General features: G+C 38.4%; 1 protein-coding gene across 1 annotated transcript in view; it reads right to left on the minus strand.

The window, feature by feature from the left end:
- RANBP17 (RAN binding protein 17) overlaps positions 1-24,868 on the minus strand; it is a 322,388-nt gene that overhangs the window by 63,891 nt on the left and 233,629 nt on the right. Inside the window, exons 17-20 of the mRNA XM_047076735.1 lie at positions 21,597-21,660; positions 21,396-21,504; positions 9,068-9,171; positions 3,201-3,289 (exon numbers count right to left, since the gene is read on the minus strand). Of these exons, the coding sequence (XP_046932691.1) occupies positions 3,201-3,289; positions 9,068-9,171; positions 21,396-21,504; positions 21,597-21,660 (366 nt within the window). The remainder of the gene's footprint in view (positions 1-3,200; positions 3,290-9,067; positions 9,172-21,395; positions 21,505-21,596; positions 21,661-24,868) is intronic.

A 24,868-nucleotide genomic window follows, 5' to 3' on the forward strand; every position in this document is an offset into this window, starting at 1 on the left:
TTAAGTAACTTATCCAAGAGCCCACAGGTTTTTGTGTTTGTTTTTGAGCCTCGGGTTAAGTGGCAAAACCAGGACTGGAATCCAAGACTGTTTTGTTTTCAAGTCTGTGCTCTTCTACACATCTACATATGGTCTTGACTTGTCTTTGTATAATGTGTTGATGCCTATTCAGTATTTCAATTACCTGACTGAAAAACAGTGGATTCAGAGATCAGATTATGACAAGTGAAAGGACTGAGCAGAAGGAAATAGCATCATACGCATTCCTTTTTTTCTCGCCCCCAATTGCTGCCTGGATTTTTGATACTTCAGTCTAAGCATGATCTGGGAAGACTCTAAACAAGGTGACTAAATGCGCTACAAGGTAAGGTGCTTTTATATTGTGTTCTCACTATATGGGCAAAGAAGTGTATTAGGGATTCTTCAATTCTCCAGGAGTAGAACAATTTATCAACATGTTTGCTATGTAGTTTCAGGCAATTTAGTTTTGGAAGGACAGTGATAAGCAATGCAGTTCGTGTAGCAGTTAATGCAGTCAGTGTTTACAGAAATGTTTTTGAATTAAAGAGCTAACCACTAAAATAGCACTTTATCAAATAATCACCATAAATAAAATGCATTTTGACTTTAAGATGACATGTGCTCTTGTAGGACATTTCTTCTGCATGCTAAGGACTGTATAACAAATTAAAGAACACACATTTATGTGGATAAAAGGCAAAAATAAACTTTCCCTGGCAGTAATGTAGGAATCATCACTGACGGTTTGACATATCAATATTTCAGGAAGAATAAATGACTTTCATATCCATGTTTTTTTTTTATCATATCCTTATTCATTTTTACATTATTAGAATACTTTGAAAAGAATCTGTACTTTATCACCTGAAACTGCTTAAAGTATTTCAAAATATTTTAATAAAGCTTTTTGAATGATCAAATAATGTAACTTTTAAACAAATTTTACTATTATTATAAATATTTGCTCTTCATCCCTTGCCCAAAGGAAAACTATAAATCTTGTCTCAACTGAATGAACACCATTTATCATATTCATTTTGTTGTCAATACAATTATGAAAAGCCTTTGGCCTTTTCCCAAGGAAGCTGATTTGCTACTGAAACTCAATTATTATAAGCAAAGCCGGTACCAAGCCATCCTGTTTGGCAATCTAACACAGCTCCCTGCATAACTGACACTTCGCCCTCTGCCACTGACCCTAATAACATCAACATCTATGGTCACATGGAGGAGACAACAGTTTCCAGTTCAAAACAAAACATGAAGTCCCAAGGCTTTCCATTTGCTATTGTCTGCCATCTGCTGGACAAAAGTTTCACTTCAGACAGGTGCCAAAAAGAAGGAGCTTAGTGAGGAAATACATGGAAAACAGACTTAACCAAAGACTTAACTATGTTCTATGAATTTTAGGTGGTATCGATTATGGCAGATATTTATATTCTTTGACACTGAGGGGAGAGGTTCTGGACTTGACTCTTGGTTGGGACCGCTGAGGAGGGACACAGGAAACGTTAACTGATGGACATCCTAGAGTTGCAGCTTGCTGTCAAGATCACCATGCATTCCAGAGTGCCAAAACTAGGCTTCTACAATTTTTTTCAAATAAATGAAAGTTTTCACGTTATAAGCTTCTGTTTGTTTTTAGATAAATAAAAAAGTAATATGCAATCTCAGTTTATTCTTCACAGTTAAAACAACTGTAGGACTTGCTGTGTTAAAACCTACAGCCTCTGTACATGTACTTGGTATGCTGATATAAAGACATACATGGTTCTTCAATGACATGGAAAACACTTACCTCTAACCTTTCTATGAACACATATATCTGATGAAGTAGGTTTTAATAGTAACTAAAAATGTAAGTCGGTATTCAATTAATGTTAGAAAAGTTTTTGTTTAATGGATAGAGTTCCCCCTAAACCATGCCCAGATCCCCTGTTAGCTATATTTTTGGCCTAACTGGGGATCCGTGGTGAAAGATTGCTTTCAAGAAGTTTCTTTTGTAGTGTGGGTGACTGGGTGGCTCAGTTAAGTGTCCGACTCGATCTGGGCTCAGGTCATGAACTTGCAGCCATGGGATCGAGTCCTATGTCAGGCTCCATACTCATAATGCAGAGCCTGCTTGGGATCCTTTCTCTCTCTCAAATAATAAATAAAAAAAAAAGAAGTTTCTTTTGCAATTTGGATAAGGAGGGTTTGAAAAGAGCAACTGAGAAACAGTGTAACTTAAAACATACAATTGCTTTAAGGCTACAGAATTTTTCTCAAGTGCTCTGATAGTTTTATGTATAAAGGCATGAAAACATATTACACTTACATGACTTTATAAATTGTCACTTCCTGTTAGGATCAAAGAGGATACATACAATACTACTAAAACAATATTAATAGCAACCACTTAGGACTCCCAAATATGTTCCAGACATTACACAAAGTGTGTTACCTATTTTAATGGTCCCAGTGAGCCCTGATACTGGATGTCTCTTTTTTTAGATGAGAAAACCACGACTCAGAGAAGAGAAATAACTTGCCAAGGTGGAGAGCTGGATTTCAATCCTACTCTGATACCAGAGTCCATGTTTGTCTCACTCTTACATGATGAGGCATTTCTGCCAGGGATGTTTGTTTCTTTGTTTATTTATGTTGCTATCTGTACTAAGCCTTGGCAAAGGTAAATTCAGAATTTATACTAAATGAAAACTCCTGACCATTTATTTCCCCCTTTTTCATCTCCATTAATATTTTCACGATGGTGAAAAGCTGTAGCATGATGAATTGAGCCTCAAAGAGGCACAGTAGCCTGATCAGCCCTGCTAATTGAGATGGAACAGAAATTCAAATCTCCTCGAAAATGCCAAATGGTAAGATTCATTGATCCTGAGTTAAAGACGTTAGCCTGATTATCCCTGCAATCCCTACATAAACAATCATTTGGGAACGTGATTTTTAAGTTGTCAATATTTAATGGCACCAAAAAGTGACCTCTCTGAGCTGGGGCTCCAAATGCTGTGCTCAGTTATCTGCACTGCTGCCACTGTGCTGTAATTTTTAGCTGATTACACATTAGTTCATTTAGCTTTGTTTCCTCTTCCCTACTGTGCCATACTATTAAACGAAAGCGAGGGGCCTGGCATCCCTCTGTGCACAGAGCTGGTATTGTCACAGTGTAATAAGGATACATCCAGTCAAACAGCATGGTGTAGCTGGTCTTTGTGTTCAGTGCAAAGGCAATCCCTCGAAGATCTCTTGCCAGCCCGATCAACATACGCTGTCAGTGGGAAAGAGACACAGTAATTGATTTTCACGTTAGCACAGAGCAGATGGAGTAATAATCAGGCAATAATGACCACATATCTGATTTTGATTCATTAGCTAAAATGTCTCGCTCAGATCCCTTTCTATAGAAAACCGTAGACCCTTTTAAACAAACAGACCATCAAATCTGCTGACCAACTCTACTCTGCTTCTTATAAATTGAGCTAAGTCATAATTCCAGTAGTTTAGGAACATTTAGATTCTTAATATACTTTGTTTCCAAATCATGCCAAATTAGAAAAAAAAAAAAAACCAAGAGATGAGGATTGATAATTCCACAGAACAGAAAATGCACAGGGTCTAGACATTATTTAATAATGGCAAATCTTAACCACATCGGCTTGCATGAATCAGTCCCACTATGCAATCTGGAGTCTATCCTGGAAGCACACTGGCATTTATTTAAAGATCCCTAAAGAATATCTCTAGTAACTTAGGACAAAGTAAAACTGTCCAGGTGACCTATTGCTCCCATGACACACCGAGAATGGCACTCGCGCTCCCCAAGCAAGGAAAAGATGTAAGGAAAGAGATCTGTATTGGTTATCAGAAGACTTGAATCTGAATCCCAGCTCCGCTGCTTTACTGTAAGGCTTCAGGCAAGGCAATTTACCAGTCTCAGCTTTCTCATCTATAAAAGGGGCTAATATTGCCTCTTTCACAGGGGCATTGTGAGGAATCAATTTAATAAACTTCCATAAAAAATGTCTAACACGAGCCTGACATGTACTGTATGTTCCATAAATATATAGTTTCAGAGACAGGAGAAAAAAAAAACACCTGGACTCTTAAATAAAAGAGATCTGACTTGTACTCTGGACTCTTAATTAAGCTGTCCTTAGGATGATGCTTGGGAAGAGAAAAAGAAAACCCACGAACAGATGCTAGAATGTCAGAACAAAGAGCACAAATAAACATAATTGCAAAACAAGGGGGTGGGATAATTGAGATATGCAACTGTGATTTCTGAAGGTACTGTTTCAGTAGAAATATTCTGCCAGGAAATGGGCTCTGAACTTTCCCTTTTACCTGATTTTTGTTTTCCTCACACTTTGGTAATAAGCGAAAATCTTGTAATAGGAAGGCATTTAAATTATCATCAAGCACTGGGAAGTGAATCCTAAGCCTCATCTTAATGGCTAAATAACACCTCAAAGTAGCAAAGAAGAGTTTATCTGTCAGAAGTATCTGTAATTTCTGATTGTCTCCCGACCCCTGTACCCAAAAGGTGACTCCATATAACTGGAAGTTGTTCATAAAATATTTAGTTTCTAACTGTCTAACGGTTTACAGAATGATGGTAATCTGAATTTTCTGAATCGGTAAACCCTGTATTTGTTTCTGCTTCTTTAAATGACTCATTCTTTTCCCTCTCGTAATGTCACTAGTCCTTTTATTCTAGAATCCGCTCACACCTTATAGTTCTCTCATGTGACCTGCTATTTTTCTAAAAAAGCCATTTTGCCTTTTATGTAACCTTTTTTCACCACCTGGAACTTGTTCCCCTCTTCTGCAGCTTTCCACGTTTCTCACAACCTCAAGAACAAAATACGTCTTCTAAGACAGCTTCTTTGAACAATTCTATTTTGAGTATTTATAGCTCTGCAGTCTTTCTGTGACAGTGGGCTTTCGGTATATTTTTACGTACACTTAGAGGTTACGGGCTACTCTTCAAATAATATTAAGTTTCCACATGTATGTAAGGCACCCACCATTCAGCTCTAAATTAGTCGACAGGAACCATGAGTTTTACTTTCTTCATGCTTAGTGCAAGGGACTCTTAAAATATCTTACTATCTTCATTACACAAAAAGGTTGACATTCTATTCTATCACAGCTTTTTCTTCCTTAAAAGATGCCAAGTTAATAAAAGTGCTCTAAGTGACCTGAATCTATGAAATTATATCAAGGTTTAATTTTAGAAAATGTTACTACAGAGCAGAGGAAGCACATGACAACATAACAAGTAAATGTATCTTTTCAGTAGATACAACTGGACAGGAAAATACAGTGTTAATGTAAGAAACAGATGCTTCGGCTCAAACAACCTCTTTTATCTTAAGACAGCAAGAGTACTGGAACAACCTATACAGATACTCAAACAACACTACAGGAGTACTTTCTTGGTAGCCAAAACATAGCCAGCTCTGGTATTAGACAGGACAACCGCTCCCCAGAAGTTCAACCAGGCTGCTGAACGATCTCAGAGAACAAGAGGCGGTCTGATTGAAATTTAGGGAAGGAGGAGCCACAATTCACCATCTCATTTAAAAGAGTACAAAGGGGTTTATTTCAAAAGTTGCCTTTGTCCTACAGGACAGCTGCCGTTGGTCAACACTTGATTGATCTGAAAAGTGAGAGGCTCCCTATATTTTCAGTGAGGCTGTTTTGGGGAGCTGGGGAGGTCTGGGGTATGTAATCCCAAGGATTCCCTGCGGGTAGCTCCAGGAGAAGCCGCTCCGTGCTTCAGCGGGCTGCATGGCGAACAGTTGTCTGTGTACCAAGCGTGAGACGAATGGGCTGGGAAACGGCTGAAACGCGGCTCCTTCCACCCTGACCCCCAAAACAGGGTTTCTAATGGAAAGTCTGACAGACCCTTTACTGTAGTGGCACTACTGGGGGCAGCTATAATATTATCCTCATAATTCTACTATATAATAACAACAAAGAAAAAGAAGGTGAAGGGTCATTGTGCTTTGTCTTTAGAATTAAGATGGCTGTCTTCATCCTTACAGCATACTCTTAATTCTGGAGACACATCTTAATAACCTCTAAATAGTTCCAACAAAAGAGCCGTGTCAGAGGAATGAGCAGGCCCCAAGGTGTTTCAACTGGAGTGTTTTCATCTGCCTTTATTGCTCTATCCCTCTCCAGAATTAAGGCAATAACCTGTGATAAATTATTCAGGAACTGCTACAGGGATCAAAGCAAAATCATTCTGTTAAAGTGCTGTTTGCAACATTTGGCACTTAGTGCGAAAACTTTTAATGTGCGCATGCTGAAAATCAAGGATTTTAAATAATTTAACATTGTGGAGTTTTTACGAAGGGACTAAAGATAGCAGGTTCCTATTTAACTGCTCCTCTTCCTCTGAGAAGTTTTCATTCATTTTCCTTAAAATCGATGACGTCATGACCAAATCAAAAATGATGCATGAGTCAAGGGAGTACTGGACTATATTTTACTATGGATACAATTATGGGGGGGGGGAACATATATTTCGAACTAATGCTTCGGAGCCAGGATTTGTCACAGCATTTTCTTTCTTTTTTCCCTTTGCTGTGAAGACAAAAACCCAAGACAAAAAATTCAATGTTCTCTTCAATTTTATTAGGACTAAGTAAGAACACAAAGCTATAAATTTAAGAGTTATGCAGCATTTCTACCCCTTGCAACCATTTTTCAATTTGGCAACACAGGTCCTCACTGTTTACATTCATCCTGAAATCCGCATATGAAAAATATCTATAAATAGGGAGTTAGAAAATCCTGGTAAGGGTTGCAAATTAAATGAATTTGGCAGTCCTGCGGCATTTTCATAGAGATATTTTAACAGCATCACCTCCTGTGGATTGGAATACTAAATACTTTATTGAAGAACAAAACAGAACTGTTTTTATCTCTAGTACTTGCAAAATGAAGTACCTGAAAGCACTTTTGCATGTATTATTTATTCATCGTGATAGAAAAATAGCCTTAACCTAATAAATTACATTTAAAAGCATTTAGTGCAAAAGTTTTGTTTATGATAAAGCAACAGATTTAGTTCTTTATCGGTAGCTTACAGCACCAAGTTTTCTTTATACAAATTAGACAGATGGTGCTTACAGTAGAATTTACTAAAGGTCTGTCACAACAAATGCAGCCAAGCTGCATATTTAATCACTGCAGAATCTTGTCTACCTGCAGCTGCCAACTGCTAATCCAATTTCCCTGATAAATGTGGCAAGAGACACGATCAGCAATAAAGAGCATCTAACTCCATTTTCCTGCAGGGCGTCTTTTGATGAACATTTAGGACGGAAGCACGGAGTGCACTGTGTGGCCCTGGTTCGTGGCAGCTGCATGCATTCTGAGGCACAGTTCTCAGGTTACTCACTTAATTCTGCCACTATCATTACGTTGCTATTGATCTCAGTAGCTGTTGCCTACACAGCATTACTCTAGATGAAGCTGAATCAGGCAGTTATCATGCATCAAACTTGCTCAAAAGCCTGGAGATTTCCCCTTAATTACTTGTGATTTTATTTGCAAATACCGTTAAAGTGTAATCAAGCAGTCACTTTCCAGGGTCGTTAAGAACTTGCTGGTTTAGGGATATATCACTGGAACTCCATTAAAAATGACTCTAGGAAGATGGTTTCTATCAAACTAGATGGGATTACATCAAAATGGGCTTGGAGTATAATGAAATCTTCAAATGAGACAAATGTAATTTTTAGAAAGATGGTGTTTTTCAACCTCACTGCTTCTGTCTGATATAAAGGGCACCCAGAGCCACCTCAAAGCTGCAAAGATTTTGTTGGCCCTTAAACATATTTGGAAGACATCTCAAAAACATAGCTAACCTGAATAGAAAGTCTGGTGAAGAATTTTAGCAAGATTATGAACACAAAGAAAATCTCTAGGATCCTTTTTGGTTTTAAAATTCTGTGACTATTGCATGTTGATAAACATTCACTTCAAAAAAGTCTATTTCAAATTAAGAGGTATAGCATTTGGCTAATTATTTTTTTGGTAGAAGAATTACAGTAAAATAACCATCAAAGGCTATTGTTTTACTATCTGGCTTCTCAGAGCTAAGTTTTTTGGTTTTTTTTTTGGTAGAGAGAAGAGAAACCAAGCAAAATGATGGTTAATGTTTTCAACTTATTTCAAATAACAATAAAATAGGACTCAAGCATCACTAACAGAGGTGCCCACCTTCTCTGGAGTACATTTATTAGTCTTTTAAAAATGATAATCAGTGTCAATCTGTTTAATAGAGCCCAGATGCATTATGGTTTTAGACGATGCTATTCCTGTTTTGCAGATCTTGTGTTCCCCACCCCCCACATTAAAATCTGGGGCTGTTTTGTCACAAATCGCTTGCTACACTTAAGGATTTTACTAATAAAACATAATGTTGTCTTGGATAGTGTGACTGCTGCCACAGCTGAACAGACTTGTCAAATCAATCCTAATACGGCTCCCACAGGCGCATAAAAACCTTATTTAGCTATCAGTTATCCTAATCACTTTGCTCAGTTTAAGAACGCAATACTTCAAGACCAGCTCCTATTTATACATATATGCCTAGCCATTTAATAAAGTCTTGATTTATATAAATTCTTGTTTAAAAACATATTTAGAGATGTAGTGTTCTAGCATGTGCATGTTTGCGCATTCCTCCATATAAATATGCTGAAACATACAGTGCAGGGTAGGTGCCGGAATAGGGGCGTTTAAAGTGGGGTACCCACAAGAAGGTTCTTTTAAAGATACTAACTGCCATGAGGGAGAAATCACCCAATCATCAAGTGTCCAAAATCACTCACTGGCCTCAAAGTCAGTTTGTGGAAGAAAATAAAAGAGTACTGGTAGGAAAAGTACAACTCAAAGACACATGGCGACTGAGAAAGCAAGACCGATGAGGCACAGAGCACATACAAATAACGCAGAACCTTTTTGTGGATCTGGATATCCTAGAAGGAGCAAAATCATCTCTCATCATGTTTGGGAACAAACCCACCTTTACATCTTCTTGTTTAAAGTTGTTGTTGAATATTTGTAATACCGTTTCAAAAGAGACTGTAAGAGGCAGCATGAAATTCTCAAATTCGTCTTCATCTTCGCCTATCAGAAAAACAAAAGGGTCACCATGGTTTAAAATGCATGCTATTGTACATTAGCCTCAGCGGTGAGTGCTTCGTTTGGGCTTAGAAACGTTCCCTGGGAAGGGGGCAGCCTGCATTCATACTCATGGCACATTTGTACTTTGTTTGGCTCATTGAATATTCTGGTGTTTTGCCTTCTCTTTTGCAGCAAAATGAAACAGCAAAATTACTTACCAGCCATTTTTTTTTTCCTGGCTCTTTATTGGATCAAACAGACTCATGCCCCAGGCACTCAGCCCTTCAGTTCTTAGTGCCCCCAGAGCTTCCCCAATGCCTCAAGGAAAGGCACTTTCAAAGCCTCAGAGACAAGGATCTTTTTTTCCCCTCCTCTTTAGGTGCCAAGGCCCTAAAGGGCTCACAGACTCAGGTGCCCAGATAGCTCTAAGTTATTATTCCCTTTTATTTATGTTCTTTTTTATTAATTTGTTAAATAGATAGCAGGGAAACTTTTATCTGCCAAATAAGATGGGGTCCCTCATGGGTCATTTGGATTTTAAGTACATTCTCCGTGGGCACACTTCTTCTTGCACTAAGCTTCCTTTTCTTCATGGAAAGGAGACATTTTCTGTTGTTTCTTTCACTTGGAAGGTAGACCCAGTTACCTCAAATATTCTATCAGAGCAGAATCTTTACTTCAAACATGGGATAGGCACAAATGACTATTTTTTATTGAAAACATTTATATGTGAGTGTAGTTGACACAATGTTACATTAGTTTCAGGCATACAACATAGTGATTCAACCTCTAGTTATGCTCTGCTCACCACAAGTGTAGCTACAATCTGTCACCATACAGCCCTATTCCAATACCATTGACTATATTCTCTATGCTGTGCCTTTTATTCCCACGACTTATTCCATAATTGGAAGCCTGTATCTCCCTCTCCCCTTCACCTGTTTTGCCATTCCCTCACCTCCCTTCCCTCTGGTAACCATTAGTTTGTTGCTCTGTATTTACAGTCTGATTCTGCTTTTTGCTTGTGTATTCATTTTTTTTTTTTTACATTCTACCTATGAATAAAATCATATGGTGTTTGTCTTTCTCTGTCTGACTTATTTCACTTGGCTTAACACCTTCTAGGTCCATCTATGTTCTTGCAAATGGCAAGATCTCATCCTCTTTTGTGGCTACGTAATATTTCAGTGTGTGTGTGTGTGTGTGTGTGTGTGTGTGTGTGTACATGCACCACATCTTCCTTATCCATTTGGGTATCGATGGACACTTAGGTTGCTTCTGTATCTTGGCTACATAACTGACAATTTATATAGTATTCTTTTCATAACGGGTTGCTCTTAAACGAGAGTTGATTCTCTCCTCTCTCCTATGCCACTGAGAATTGTGAGTCTCCCACTTTACTGATACAGACACAGGCAGAGAAAGGTTAAGTGCCTTGCTCAAAGTAGTATACCTAGTCGGAGGTGGAACTCTATGGTCCAGACCTCCTGACTTTGATGCTATCACTTTTTAAACAGAGGCTCACAGAGGCAATGAGAGCTCAGAGATCAGTGGTTCTCAAGTTTGGTCCCTGGCGTAGCAGCATCAGAACCACTTGGGAATTTATCAGTTATAAATTCTTGGGTCCCACCCCAGATCTACTGAATCAGGGACTCTGGGGGTGGGGGGTCTAGCAATTGGTTTTAAGAAGCCTTCCAGGTGATTCAGATGCATGCAGATATTTGAGAAACACTGGCCTATATACATCATTCTACAGATAAGGAAACTGAGGTCCAAGGCCACATAACACAGAAGGTCCATGGCACAACCAGGATCTTTTGACTCTCAAGGAGCGGCCGATCTGGCTGACCCGATCTTTTGTTACTTCTTTTCCCCATGAACCTTATGCACTTTGTCTCCAGAACCCAAAAGAATCACAGACTTAACTTTGTTCACAAAGGGATACTGAAAGGCCAATGAGACTTTCCTGGTATGCTATTCTACACAAGGGTCAGGTTTCGAGCTGAAGGGTAAGGCTGACCAAATGATGATCCCTGCTCTGTCAACTGGCTATGTGACCAAGTTATTTCCCTTAACTACATCCTCTGGTAACTGGTGATCACATTAGAGACCTTTCCAGGCAGTCTTACTTTTCAGAGCCCAGCTCAAAAAGAAGCTTTCCCAATCTGAGCGAAGCTCACCTCCAAGTACTCTCTCAGGCCCCACCCCAAGCATTCCCACGTCGCCCACTGGGTTCCCACAGCATTTTGGCTGACTCCTGACAACAAGTAGCCGTGATCAGTCTGCCTCTGACTGCAGGTATTCTGGTGTCTAGCTGGTAACACTAATACTACCACCTGACATCATGCCACCACTACCGCCATTTGATGAGGGGTACTGTGGGGATGAAAGGAAATACAACCTATAACGTGTGTATGTAAATTATTAGATCTGTCAGCCTACACTGATAGCATCTTTGGCTTTGCTTCTGGAGAGCTGAGACTGTGCACCTTTGCATTTCTCGGTGAAGGAGAACAATGCAGGCATTAAGGCTCAGCCATAAATAGACCCAGCATCTGCCTCCACCACTTACTGTTGAACTTTGGATATTCACTAATCACTCTGAGTCTCAGGTTTCCCATCTACAAAATACGGCTAAAATACATATCGTTGTGAATATTACAAGTTCTAACACAGAAAAAAATAGAAGATGCTCAATAAATAGTAGTGGTAGCGCTAGGATTATAGTATTAGCACCTAGAACAGTGCCTGTCATATATGAGGGAAATGCTGTATCTGAATGAAAAGTAGTTGCTCAATAAAGGTGAATTTAAATACACATTATATTTAATAATGTTATTATTTATGTATAGTGTAATATATATTTATGTATATTTAAATACACATTATATTTGAACTATGTAATCTTACTCTTCTAAGATAAAGTATTTTCTAAATGTGGAATTACTAATAACAACAGTGATGATGATCACTGCAGGCAGAGAAGGGTACAGGAAAGAGTGGATGTTTGAAGGTTCTAAGCTCGAATCTTGGCTCTGCTACTTGTTAGCACTCTGGTTTTGGATAAATGACAGCCGTTAATATTTTTGCTGTTCTGAGTTTTATATGGACTTAGGCAATTGCAGGAATCAAATAAAGTGTGATCACCAGGTTGTCCCCCCAATACCCTTCTTTAGGGAGCAAAGCTTTCCCAAGGTATAGATATTTAATCAGCACAAAGACAAATTCAGGACTTTACCATTCAGCCCTTCACTTAATACATGGAGACACAGATCAAAAACCTTCCTGACTCCTCTCTTTTCTCAATCAAAGTTTGAGGCTATAGGGAAATCAAGAGCATAGAAGACAAGCCACCAAAATGTGCAGGGAGAAGTCAAAGAGCAAACACTGAAGACAGGGATGGGAACAGAAATTCTAGTTAAATGTCATGTCCTCAGAGAGGCCCTCCCTGACCACTCTGCCTAAAACATTACCTCAAAACTTGTCCCAGACCCCCAACCACTTTCCACTCCCATAACCTACTTTATTGTTCTTATGGGACTTCCTGTGACTGGGCTGTATATTCACATATGTTAATTCATGGTCTTCCCTATGACGACGTAAGCTCCTTGGTGAGGGAACTTCATCTGTTTTGATCATGACTATATCCCTGTGCCTAGAATAGTGTCTGGCATTCAAGAAATAGTCATGTAGTGACTGGCTAACAATAGTTATTTCCTGAGTGCTTACTATGTGAAGGCAATGAGTTTGATACTTGATTTACTGAACACCCATGGAGCTGTCCCTAGGTTCAAAGCACTGCTGCAAGTCACGAATGGTCCCAACAATCCTACGGAGTTGTAAGATGATTTCCTTCATTTTGCAAGTGAACAGAGAGGCTCAAAGGAGTTAAGTGGTTTGCCCAACATTGTCGGGCTGCTAAATGTCAGTGGGCTACAAGCCACAATTAGGTCAGCTTTACTTCCAATCTCATGTTCTTCCCCCTGTCACCAGCGGGGTGGAAGGTACCAGAGGTGGGCAGTGAAGTCAGGGGCACAGAATCTTGAGTTTAGAGCTGCATGAAGGTTAGAAGAGGGTGAAGAACAATCAGCTGGGTTCTGGAGGGGAGAAAGGAATTCGTCAGCAATCCTTTGAGCTTAAGGTGGGCAACTAGAACACACTGGTGTGTGACTTCTACAGAAATATTTGTTTCAGTTATAGCACTGTTGCTCTCTTACCACAAGGTGATATACTGTATCATCGAGGCTGGAATTTTTATGTCGTGCAAACAACTCTATACAACATTAGAGGTTTTTTTCCCTCATTTGTATTACCCTTAGAGGTATCAGTTGCTGCTTCTGATATGAAAGGAAAAAACATGAGTTCACTCTCATACACAACTTCATGTTCAAGTATGTAGTCATATATTTAGCATGCCCAATGTATAGGTGATTGTTTTATGAGTAATAATTGAAGTTGCTCCTCTTTCTTTCCGACCGGGGCCCAGAAATCAGTATGATTTGAAGATGAAGTGCCAATTTGCAGACTAATATTTTCACTGGCATCGGGAAAAGTCAATAGTAACAGAACACTGTTTAAGTTCTTAGTCATGCATAGATAAAAATGATAAGTTGTTCAGCTTTCTGGTAAAACCCAAAGCTAATCCCCTCTACTGGATTTCTGGGGATCTGATTCCTCAGAAAGTTATGCATTTTATGAGTTTCAAGTTTTTTTTTTTCTTTCAGAGAAGTCACATTAAAATACAAATAGTAACCTTTTTTAGTATGTTGGCTCTCAGATATTTTATTTATAAGACACTTCATTTGTTATTTTATATAACTTAAGACCTTGCTTGGTGGGAATGTAAAATGGTACAGCCAATATAAGATGATGCAGCCACTGTAGTTACTAAAAAAGTTAAACACAGAATTGCCATTTGACTCCGCAATTTTACTCCTGGGTATACACTCAAGCAAATTCCAAGCATACGCTCACACAAAAACTTATACACAAATGTTCATACTAGCATTACTGTAATAGTCAAAAGGTGAAAATCCAACTAACTGTTAATCAACTGATAAATGGATAAACAAATTGTAGTCTAGCCATACAATGGAATATCAGTCAGTCATAAAAAGGAATGGAGTATGGAAACATGCTAAACTATGAATGAGCCTTGAAAACATTATGCTCCATGGAAGAAGACACACAGAAGGCTACATATTATGTGATTCCATTTATATTAAATTTTTAGAATGGGCAAATCCATAGAGGCAGAAAGTAGATTAGTGGTTACCAGGGGCTGGGGCCAAGGGCAGTAACTGATGACTACTTTAAGATATAGGACTTCTTTCTGGGGTGATGAAAATATTCTAAAATTAGCTAACGGTGATGGTTATACAACCTTGTGAATATTATGAATATACTAAATACCACTGAACTGTATGTATACTTTAACAGGGTGCATTTTGTGGTAGGTGAATCTCAGAAAAAAGAAAAAATCCCAAAACAACAAAAAAACCACCACCAACAAAATTTCCCCCACCGTTAAATGTATGCAGAACAGTGAATCTTCTCATTTCCTCAAATTCAAATGCAAATAGCAGCTGCATTACTGGGGACTTGGGAGAGTAGCCAAGGAGAAGCAAATAGTACAAATAAAATAATTATGGTAATAATAAATGGTGGTTACTAAGTTACTAAGGATTTATTATATGATAACTATTGTGTGAAATGCTTTCGTATTAGTGATAGTTTAGTATGGTGAGTGGAATAATGGACTCCAAAGATGCCCATGTCCTAATTCTTGGAATCTGTGAATATGTTAGGTTATAAACAAAGGGGAATTAAGGTTGCTCATCAATTGCCTTTAAAATAGAAGATCATCCAGGAGTCCAAGGTAATCACAAAGGTCCTTGAAAGTGTTAGAGAAAAGCAGACGAGGAAAACCAGAGAGATGCAGCATGAGAAGGACTTGACCTGATGTTGCTGGGGAAAGGGGGTCATGAGCCAAGGAAAGCAGGTGGCTTCTAAGCTGCAAAAGGCAAGGAAACAGATTCTTCCCCAGAGCCCCAGAAAAGAACACTGCCCTGCTGACACCTTGATGTTAGCCCACTGAGACCCATTTTGGACTTCTGACTTCCAGAGTTGTAAAATGATAAATCTGTAATATTTATGCTGTTAAATTTGCAGTAACTTGTTACAGGAGTAACCGGAAACTAATATAGCTAGTAAAGGTCAGATCTAATGTTATGAAGCTCTATTCCAAACTACAGAGAATTAAGAGGGGAGGCAAACAAGGAGATGCAGAGGCAGTTGGGTGAAGAAAACAATATATTTGAAACCAAGTACTGACAGGTCACATATAAAGAGCCAGTGACTTCTGCAGGCCTAGGCCTGCATCATGTGCTGTTCCCCAGTGCTTCATTAGGACAGTACCTCTCAAGTTCTATTAGAATAAGCCTTGAGAATTGTGCTTAGCTAGATCTCACTTGGGCCAGAATTTAGTTTTCATTTCAGTTTCCCCCTACACAGCCTAGGAGTTGTACCTGTCTCTGTTGGGACTATGGCTTCAGGTAGGGCGGGCTGTTAGAGTATCTGTCAGCAAGTGTCATCGGCTCTTGCTTCCGTCGGAAGATAACAGCCCAAGTGCCGAAGGCGGAGTAGGCATCTGTATTAGAGGGACTGAACTTACCTCATTTTGAGGCTCCAGTGTCAGTCAGTGCCCCCAATTGTACATTCAATAAATATTTCTATTTAATTAATATATACTGAGTGCTTGTTTTGTGACAGGAATTGTTTCAGGCCTTTTCACACATCTTCGTCTTATTTAAAGCACATTGCAATTCTTTAAGATAGATACCTCCATTTCATAGATGAGAAAACTGAGGCTCCCTTTGATTCCTCTCCCTAGGGAACCAGAATGTTTATTTTAGTTCTCAGAAGAAAAATACACTGCCCAATATGCAGACCCTTGTACTCCTTTTTCTAGGAAACCTAACCTAAAAGTTGCATCCCTGAAGCATCTCATTCCCTGGGGGGCTCTGGACTCTCTACCCTCAAAACCAGGTAAGTTATTAAAACTGGATCTGGACTTAATGGGCTGCTTTCTGCCTACAGGGCCGGCTAATTAGTCTTAATTATCTCATTATAGATTCTAAGTATTTCCAGCTGCTTCTTTACCCCTTATTGCCCAGTCCCCGCCCCCCCCCATGTCTGTTTTCCAGATAGTCTCTGCCAAGTCCTGGACACAGGTGATATATTGATGTATTCTTCCTATCTATCAGAACATTAGTTATTTCTGATCAAGCTTCTCACTTGCTAAACCCTTCTGGGACATCTACCTCTGTGTTCTCTTATCCATGAGAATAAACATGCTTTGGCCAAATATTAGACATGAGAACAAATCTTAAAAACTACATTTGACTTTCACTGACCAGAGAACTGTAATATACCTATACAGGGCAAATAATAAACGTGAATTTATCTATTTATTGGATTGAAGCTCGGAAAGTAATCCCTTCTCCCTTCTCACTGCCCTCAAGCCTCAAATCAATCATTCAGTCCAAACAGTTCAAATAAAAAGGAAAGAGAAAAAGTTACCTTTCCTAATTGATTGAGAATATGAAAGGCGAAGTAATAGCGAATTGAATGAGAATGTGTGGTCACAGGGCTAGAAGTTATAGGACTGTGACTGACCTTGGGCAAGCCATTTAATCTTTCTGAACCTCCACTTTCTAACAGATAAACAGTGCAATAATACCTATTTCACGTGGGCTCTTGTGAGGATCAAGTAGGATAATGTATGTGAGAGTGGTCTGCAGACTATAAATTTGTAAACAAATGTTAGTTATTAATAAGGAAAAGGAAAGTTTCCTTCCTCCGTGTATTTTTACTTTTATCACTAGTAGTTATTTCTAGAGTACTCTTCCCTTTTTATTCAAGTCATTTACTTTTTAAGATTTCTCAAATTTAAGCTAGAAATATCTTCAGGTGCTGATTATCTATTAAAGGTCACAAAGGTAGATGAATAGTATGGCATGCTCCTCCCTAAAGGGAGAATATCTCGTAATGTCTATAAATAACATTTTAATATTAGCATTCCTTGATCATTACAAAATATGACCACTTCTTAGAGTTTGAGTGTCTGAGGAAAGCATTTCTCACTCGGATCCTATTAACAAGCTTCTCATCTGGGTAGTTCAAGATAAGGTGCAATCACAAAACGTCCGAGGAAAAGCAACTGTAAGTGACACCAAGGAAACACGATTTTAGTGGCACTGAGTAATTCTAAGTTTGTGGTTGGTAAAAACTTAATTTGCAATGAATACTATTTAGTTCTCCACAGAACAAAGAGCCTTGTTGTAGTTCTTTTCCACACTTCCCCTCGCCAATATTTGTCAACTGAATTCACCTCTATTCAAATTAAACAAAATAGAAGGTTTTATTTATTCAAGTATTTTATACTGAACAGCTCCCTGGAGGTTCTCCATTTACTGGCTTGGGTAATATTATCTTTCCTTTAGTTTATTAGATTGACAAAGTTAATTTAAAAATAACCTAGGGAACTTTAAGTGATTCTTGGAAGGGCTAACATGTGTGCACATATGGCCGGTCACCCATTTTCTTCTGTATGTATGCTATCTTGTGAAGGGAGGTTTTGCATTAATTTTTATAATTTCTTAGAATACAGAAATACACTGCCAACATGAAAGATCATAGTCCTGATGATGAAATGCTTTCAGTTCTGTTCTTTATACAAGTGAACGTTTCGTCTAGTGTAGCCAAGGAGCAATTTGATAAAATGATACAACTGTTTATTGCCAAAAAAACCCCCCCATTTTCATCTGAAATACAACCTGGGGCACATAGCATCTAATTAAATTCATACAAAGTGCAAATTATTGAATAGAAACCAAAATGCATTTCAAAGTAAACACCAATTAATGTGACACCCAATTTCTTTCCCCTTTCCTAATCGCTCCAATGTGCATGGCTCGTACACAACATACTCAGCTTAGTTTGTAAGATTCAATTAGAAAGAATATGCTTTACATTGCAGTCTGAGAATTACATCCCTTGCTTTGCAAGCAGGCTGGTTAGGTGTTTTTTTTTTTGTTTCGTTTTGTTTTGTTTTTTTTGTTAATTTGATTCTTACCAAAAAAAAAAAAAAAAAAAAAGTCAGTGGTATAAAAAGTCCTTCCCTACTTTTTCTTTAATTTGAGAAGAATTCTCATTACCTAATATTTTCACTTACTTCATTTAATACATGGATCTGTGCTTCTTTTGACAAATGCACCATCTCTGTTTTCTTTGTTTCCGTGACATTGAATACAACAGAAAACTAGGAAGCCACATATATAGGAAGTCTGGGAGCAAGGTTCCAGTCAACCTAGTTTGTGAGACACGGCTTCAAATAATAAATTATAAAATAAAATAAAAAAATAAAAAATAACAAAACTGTGTTCAGCAACACTCATCAAAAGATCATCTATAAAGTAGTAACACTTAAAAAAAGAGAGCAACAAGTGACTAATCAAGCACAGGAGTGGTCAAGTGTAGTTGATCACTTGTGAAAGTAATCAGCCACTTGAATTGTTTTGTTGTGGTGAGGCCAATGATCAAAGCTACTCCCAGACAGAACCTGGCAGGAATTGCTGATTCCAGGAACTATGATGATGGCATCTTGGTTATGGTACACTTTTGTGTCATTCATTCACTAAATATTTACTGAACACCTACAATGTAGCAATAGGAGACTGGTACTAGAAAACGTGAAAACCGCAAAGTCCATGCCCTGAAGGAGCTCAATATGTATTTTGGGAAGAAGAGCAACTCTGATTCCTAACAAGGAACAGAAGCTCTGGTAATATATACCACAAATCATCCCTTGATGCTTATAATATACCTTCAATTATTTTAAAAAGTGAAAACCACTAACAAAGACTTTCTTTTCAAACAATGTAAAAGTTCCATGACTGTAGCTGCCATTGTTTTTAACTTTGTCTATAGCCAGATTCAGTTTACTTGTATGGAACACCTACCACGTACCAGGCCCTTCCACATAGTCTGTCTCTATTTCCCCTGAGGTCTAAAAAGTGCTTGCAATCTAAAAGGATATTTACTTTTAAAAAACACTTCGAGCTAAGAAAATATCAATTTATACTTTATATTGTTATGAGTTAGATAATGCAAAGGAGTCTAATCCTGAGAAACCTAATAAAATCCTCTTTTAGTTATTCAAGTTTAGATATTTTACTTCAGCTTCTCATACCTCACAGTTTACACTGAGCGATACTAAATAAAAGTAGGCTTCAAGATGGCAGCCTGCAACACTGGGTCTTTCTGGGCATCATCATGACTCTCAATTATCAATGCAGTGGTAAGTGGGGGGAGGGGCGGTGAATGTCGGCAGTGCCCTCCTGCTGTTTAAGCTACTGTGGATTTATGGAAGGTTCTTTTGTCTACATTGACTATGTGAGAAAGGATCTTGACCTACTTCATTTCTAGGTCTTGAAAATGTGTGTGACATGAACCTATTTCCAGGAAATCTCCTCTACCTCGTTCTCTGTAGCTTTTGTCTCCCCACCTCTTTCACTGTCGGACAGGGTCATTAAAGGAGCATTTTTAAGTCTTTAGGAAATAGATTAAGTCTAGACAAGGGTTTTAAAGTCTTCTTTAATGCTGGGACAACTGGGAGGAAAGCAAGGGGGCAAGCTCCTTGAGGGCAGGGGCTTGTACACCTGGCTGGTCTCTGTTTTGCCCTGAGAGCTCAGCACAGTGTGCTCTCTAAAGGATCATTGAGAACAATGACAGAGTTGGGCTGCTCCTCTTTGCTCCAATGCAGCAGCCAAGAGGTAACCCAGGCCAGTGTGCAGTATGCAAAGCTGTCACTCAGCTCTCCCACTTGCCTAAGGTAGCAGATGATTGGGTTTTGCATGCCTGGTTTACACTCTTCAAATATTTATAGACAGTTCTCTTTGCCTCAAGCCCTAGTTGTCACTTAGCCAAGTTATACATACATGGTTCTTTTAATCTTTCTTTAGAAATCAATCGCATCAAGCTCCTTAATCATTCTAGATGCATTTCTCTCAACTTTTGGCTGTTTGTCTCTCTGGTAATTTATTCTGTTGAAATGCATGGAAATAATGCAGATGTGGAACAGAGAAGGGTTTAGTCACCTTTCTACGACAAGGTGCAATGTCTTTTATGTGCAAAATAAAATTATTTATCCTTTCACCTTTTGTAAGATCGTATTTAAAAAAATTCATATTTAAGTTGATAGATCAATCAATATATTGCAAGAGAAAGAATGAAAAAAATATCATCAGTAATATCTTAAGGATGATCTTAAGGCTCAGTAATTATCTTAAGGATGATATTGTCATTGACTGAACTCTTTCATGTATCTATAAACTGATTAATTTAACCTGCAGTATTCAAACACGGCTAGGGGGCGGTGGGGATGGGAATCCAGAGTAACATGGTCACCACAGAGGCTTAAGTGCCCATCCTAAGGTACTATCTACCTGTGGATACATTTAGCTAACTTCAGCTTTTCAATGAAAAAAATTTTTAAGTTATATTTTTTCCCATTACAAAAGTGATACCTTAAAGAAAATGTCAAATAATCTGGAATGAGAAAAAGCTACCTATAGTTAGCCCAAAACAATATTTAACATTTTAAAAGAATTTAAGTCTTTTTTGGATGCATTCCTCACCCACCCTAGGCATGCTCATATCATTTACACAGTTTAACACCTGGTTTTTTCACTTAATGTTATAAAATTTCATGTATTGAATTATCTTCAAATCCCAATTTTAAGACTACAGACCATTCCATCAAGTAAGTAGATGTGCAATAATTTTACAATTCCCTACTATTGGATACTTGCATTGTTTCCATTTTTTTTTCTAGATTAAGTGTCATTACAAAGAAAATCTCTGGTGTAACGCTCTTCCATATTTAAGACTATTACCTAGATTCACAGTAGTACAAGTAATGGATCAAAGGATACCCAGAAAATACACTGTGAAGTAAAGAATTAATGCAGGTCCTATTTGAAGTGAAAAATACCACTTGAAATACAAAGATTTGTCTTTTGATGCTCAAATCATGGAGAGTTGTAGAAAACTGTCAAAGATGATAAATTCTAGTAACTTAAATGTGGTGCTCACTAGTATTCTCCTTTGTTCGCCCAAGTATGTCATCGAGCCCTTATTAATCAGGCTTAAATTCTTGACCTTACCTAGGTCTACCATCAGAAGGCGAGTGAGGGCCGTGTAGAAGGTTGTTCGGCACCTGAAGTCACTGAGACTGTAACTGTCACTGATGCCAAGGAAGGGGAAGTGTTCACTCTAATGAAAGCAAAAGAGTATCCAAAGTTATTAATGCTTTACCTAAACTACCCAGAAATTTCTAGTCATTAATTAAAGGAAGTAAGACTTACCGTGTGGTTTTTTAGCATGAATTTCACAGCATCTATCTTCACAAGTTTTTTTAAAAGGATATAGGTAATAGGAGTTAAGGAATCTGGGGAAATATAATGGTTTTATCAATAGATAATCACAAAATAACACTATAATGGCATCAATTTCTATTTACGAAGAATCAATATTATTTCTAAAGAGCATTCCTACAGAAATGTCTTTCATTCTGTTAAGAATGATAATCCATTATTAACCAGTGCAATTACTTTTCCTATCTTATACATATTCTAGTTACGGAAAGGAAAAATGAATTTTATAATTAAGACAAAAACTTCTTTACTATTAAAGCCCTGATAGTAGAAAATTAAAACTGACCCTTTCTACATTTTGGATATAACTTGAGAACTTCTCTTCACTTAATATTATTTCATAAAAAATAATTATAAAAGACCTATAATAGACTACCCAGAAAGAGAAAATTATTCAATTCTAAGAAACAATGAGCCCAGTTAGTAGAAATCTAAGGAAATTCTGCTTTCGATGAAGATGAGAATGCTTACAAAGATGTAGCTGATGCATGTCACCAAGTATTGAAGGACAAGCCCGACATTTCTAGTAGGTGTAAGACACCTTATATTTGTTAATTCACCTAGCTTCACAATTACACTGTCCAATATTATTTATTTCTAACTCATAGATATGAAAACAGAAGTTCAGAGAAATTAAGTTACTTGCCCAAGATTACACAGCTATAGATTGACAGTGCTGGGATTTGAACTGAGGTTTGACTACAGAGGCCACGTTCCTTCTACTGTACCACATTTTCACCTGAACAGTTCAGCTCAGAACGAGAAGAAAGTGGAAAAACCATAAACATTATCACAAGGTCTAAATAATTCTGGTTAATGCTGCCATCAAAGAAGGGCTGATGTGGTTCTAAGAACGTCTATTTAGTATACAAACACCCTCTTCTCTTACTTAGTCCCTCAGGTGTGGGTGTAAGAGTAGAGAAGACATTGGACATGAGTCAGGAAGGCTGGGCTTCTGGCTTGACTACCCCATCCAACCAGCTGGTTCTGAGTCTGAGTACTGTACTCAGTAGGCCACTCTGAGCCTTAGTTTCCCTCTCCAACAAGCAAGGGTGAAACCTATCACCCAAGCTATCCCACAGGCCTGTCGTGAGGATCATATGATGCAAATGTCTTTGGCAATTATAAATCAGGAAGGAAGACACAAAGATGCAGAGAACGAACGTGTACAGAATGTTTGCTACCTGCAGGGCTGACTCTCACAATCCCATGAGGTAGGTAGCATCACTTCTATTTTTCTGATGAGGAAACAGATTCGAAAAGATTAAATAGAACTTTCCAAAAGACAAACAGTATAATTTAGATTCAAGTCCCTCTGACTCTACAGCAACCATCCCAGCTGCATAGTAAGCATGTATATTTGGTTCACCTTCATGTCAGACGGTAAACTTTCTAAGGGCAGGGGCTGCGCTTATGCGTTTTCCTCAGCGCACTGCTGTCAAGTGGGTGCTCAATGCACTGTTTTTCTGGCAGGCTGAAGGGGAACAAGATCAGGACTGACCCATAAGAGACTAACCAGGAAGAGAAAATTATCGAATTCTATCAAACGATGAGACCAGTTAGTAGAAATCTAAGGAAATTCTGCTTTAGATGAAGAAGATCAGAATACAACTAGAAAGATTTTTCTCTGCATATAAAAATGAAATTTGAGGGGTGCCTGGGTGGCTCAGTTGGTTAAATGTTCGACTCTTCAGTTTCGGCTCAGGGCATGATCTGACAGTTTCATGAGTTTGAGCCCCACGTTGGACTTTGTGCTGATGGTGCACAGCCTGCTTGGGATTCTCTCTCTTCTCCCTCTCTCTCTGCCCCTCCCCCACTCATGCTGGCTTTCTCTCTAAATAAACTTAAAAAAAAAAAGGTGAGATTTGATGATTTTTCCTGTGTGAATCTGTGAGCAGAAGAAATGCCATTCAAACTTTACTCAGTTAAACAGGGGTGGGGATCAATAAACTAGGAAATATCTTAAGTAATTACCAAATACAATTCTCTTGGAATTGCAAAGTTAAAAGTGACAGGGTCTATGGGTAATAAGAATGCTGCCATTAATAGGAATCTTCCTGTCAGTGCTACTAATAAACAGCAAGTCGTGTTTTGACAATGGAATATTTATGGTAGCAATAAACAGAACACTCACAGGAAGTATCTCATCTGCCAAAGACACATTTTCTACAGAATTGCATCTGTGCACTTTGCATCAAGGCCAGCCTCACTGCCTCTTAATTACATTCAAAAGCAAAAAAAAAAAAAAAATGATTAAGAATAAATTTTTACTTTTTTTCAATTAAGAAAAAAAATGAGAATTCATCTGAATATTTATATTCCTCTATAGGAATTCAACTCAAAGCTAGTTATACCCCTTAAGAGAGTCTATAATGTTTTTTTTTTTTCTTTTAAAGGGCAAATGGATACATCATCTTTACGATCTTTTTACTTTCATCTTGTTCTTCTCTACGAGACTAGGGTTCTTATAAGTTGTACCTCTTTAGCCGGGTGGGAGCATTTTAGTGCCGTGGCAGTACTAGGTTAGATTTCTGAGGCTTGCTCGACACAGCTCGTAACCGTGAACATAGTAATGGTGGCTGACAGTAACAGGACCAATAGTAGGAGTCTACAGTAGTGGGTCAGAGAATTTCGTGAAGGTCACACATGGAACACATGTGACTCTAAACCAAAAGCTTTCATCAGGTTACATCATATCCATTTTATTTTATTTTATTTTATTTATTTTTTTTTTAAAGTTTTTTAACGTTTATTTATTTTTGGGACAGAGAGAGACAGAGCATGAACGGGGGAGGGGCAGAGAGAGAGGGAGACACAGAATCGGAAACAGGCTCCAGGCTCTGAGCCATCAGCCCAGAGCCTGACGCGGGGCTCGAACTCACGGACCGCAAGATCGTGACCTGGCTGAAGTCGGACGTTTAACCGACTGCGCCACCCAGGCGCCCCTCCATTTGATTTTAAAGAGGCCAGTGTTTGAGAGAGATCACTAGCTTCTTGAGATACAAAGGAAACTGGAAGTAGGTCCCAGAAAAAACAGGGGAACTGTTCTTTTAGGAGGGACCAATTTATTAAAGAACCTTCATCACATCCAGGACTGAGCAGACTCCACAGCCTGGCTGATATCAACTCACTAAACACAATTCCTAGAAAATTTCCATTTGTTTCCATATAGACTTATGAAAACACTGAGGAAGGGGAACAAG

The sequence above is a fragment of the Lynx rufus genome, unplaced genomic scaffold (assembly GCF_022079265.1).
Source record: "Lynx rufus isolate CCGP_SWC_20201006 ecotype Redwood Valley unplaced genomic scaffold, mLynRuf1.p SCAF_1, whole genome shotgun sequence".
Classification (NCBI taxonomy): Eukaryota; Metazoa; Chordata; class Mammalia; order Carnivora; family Felidae; genus Lynx; species Lynx rufus.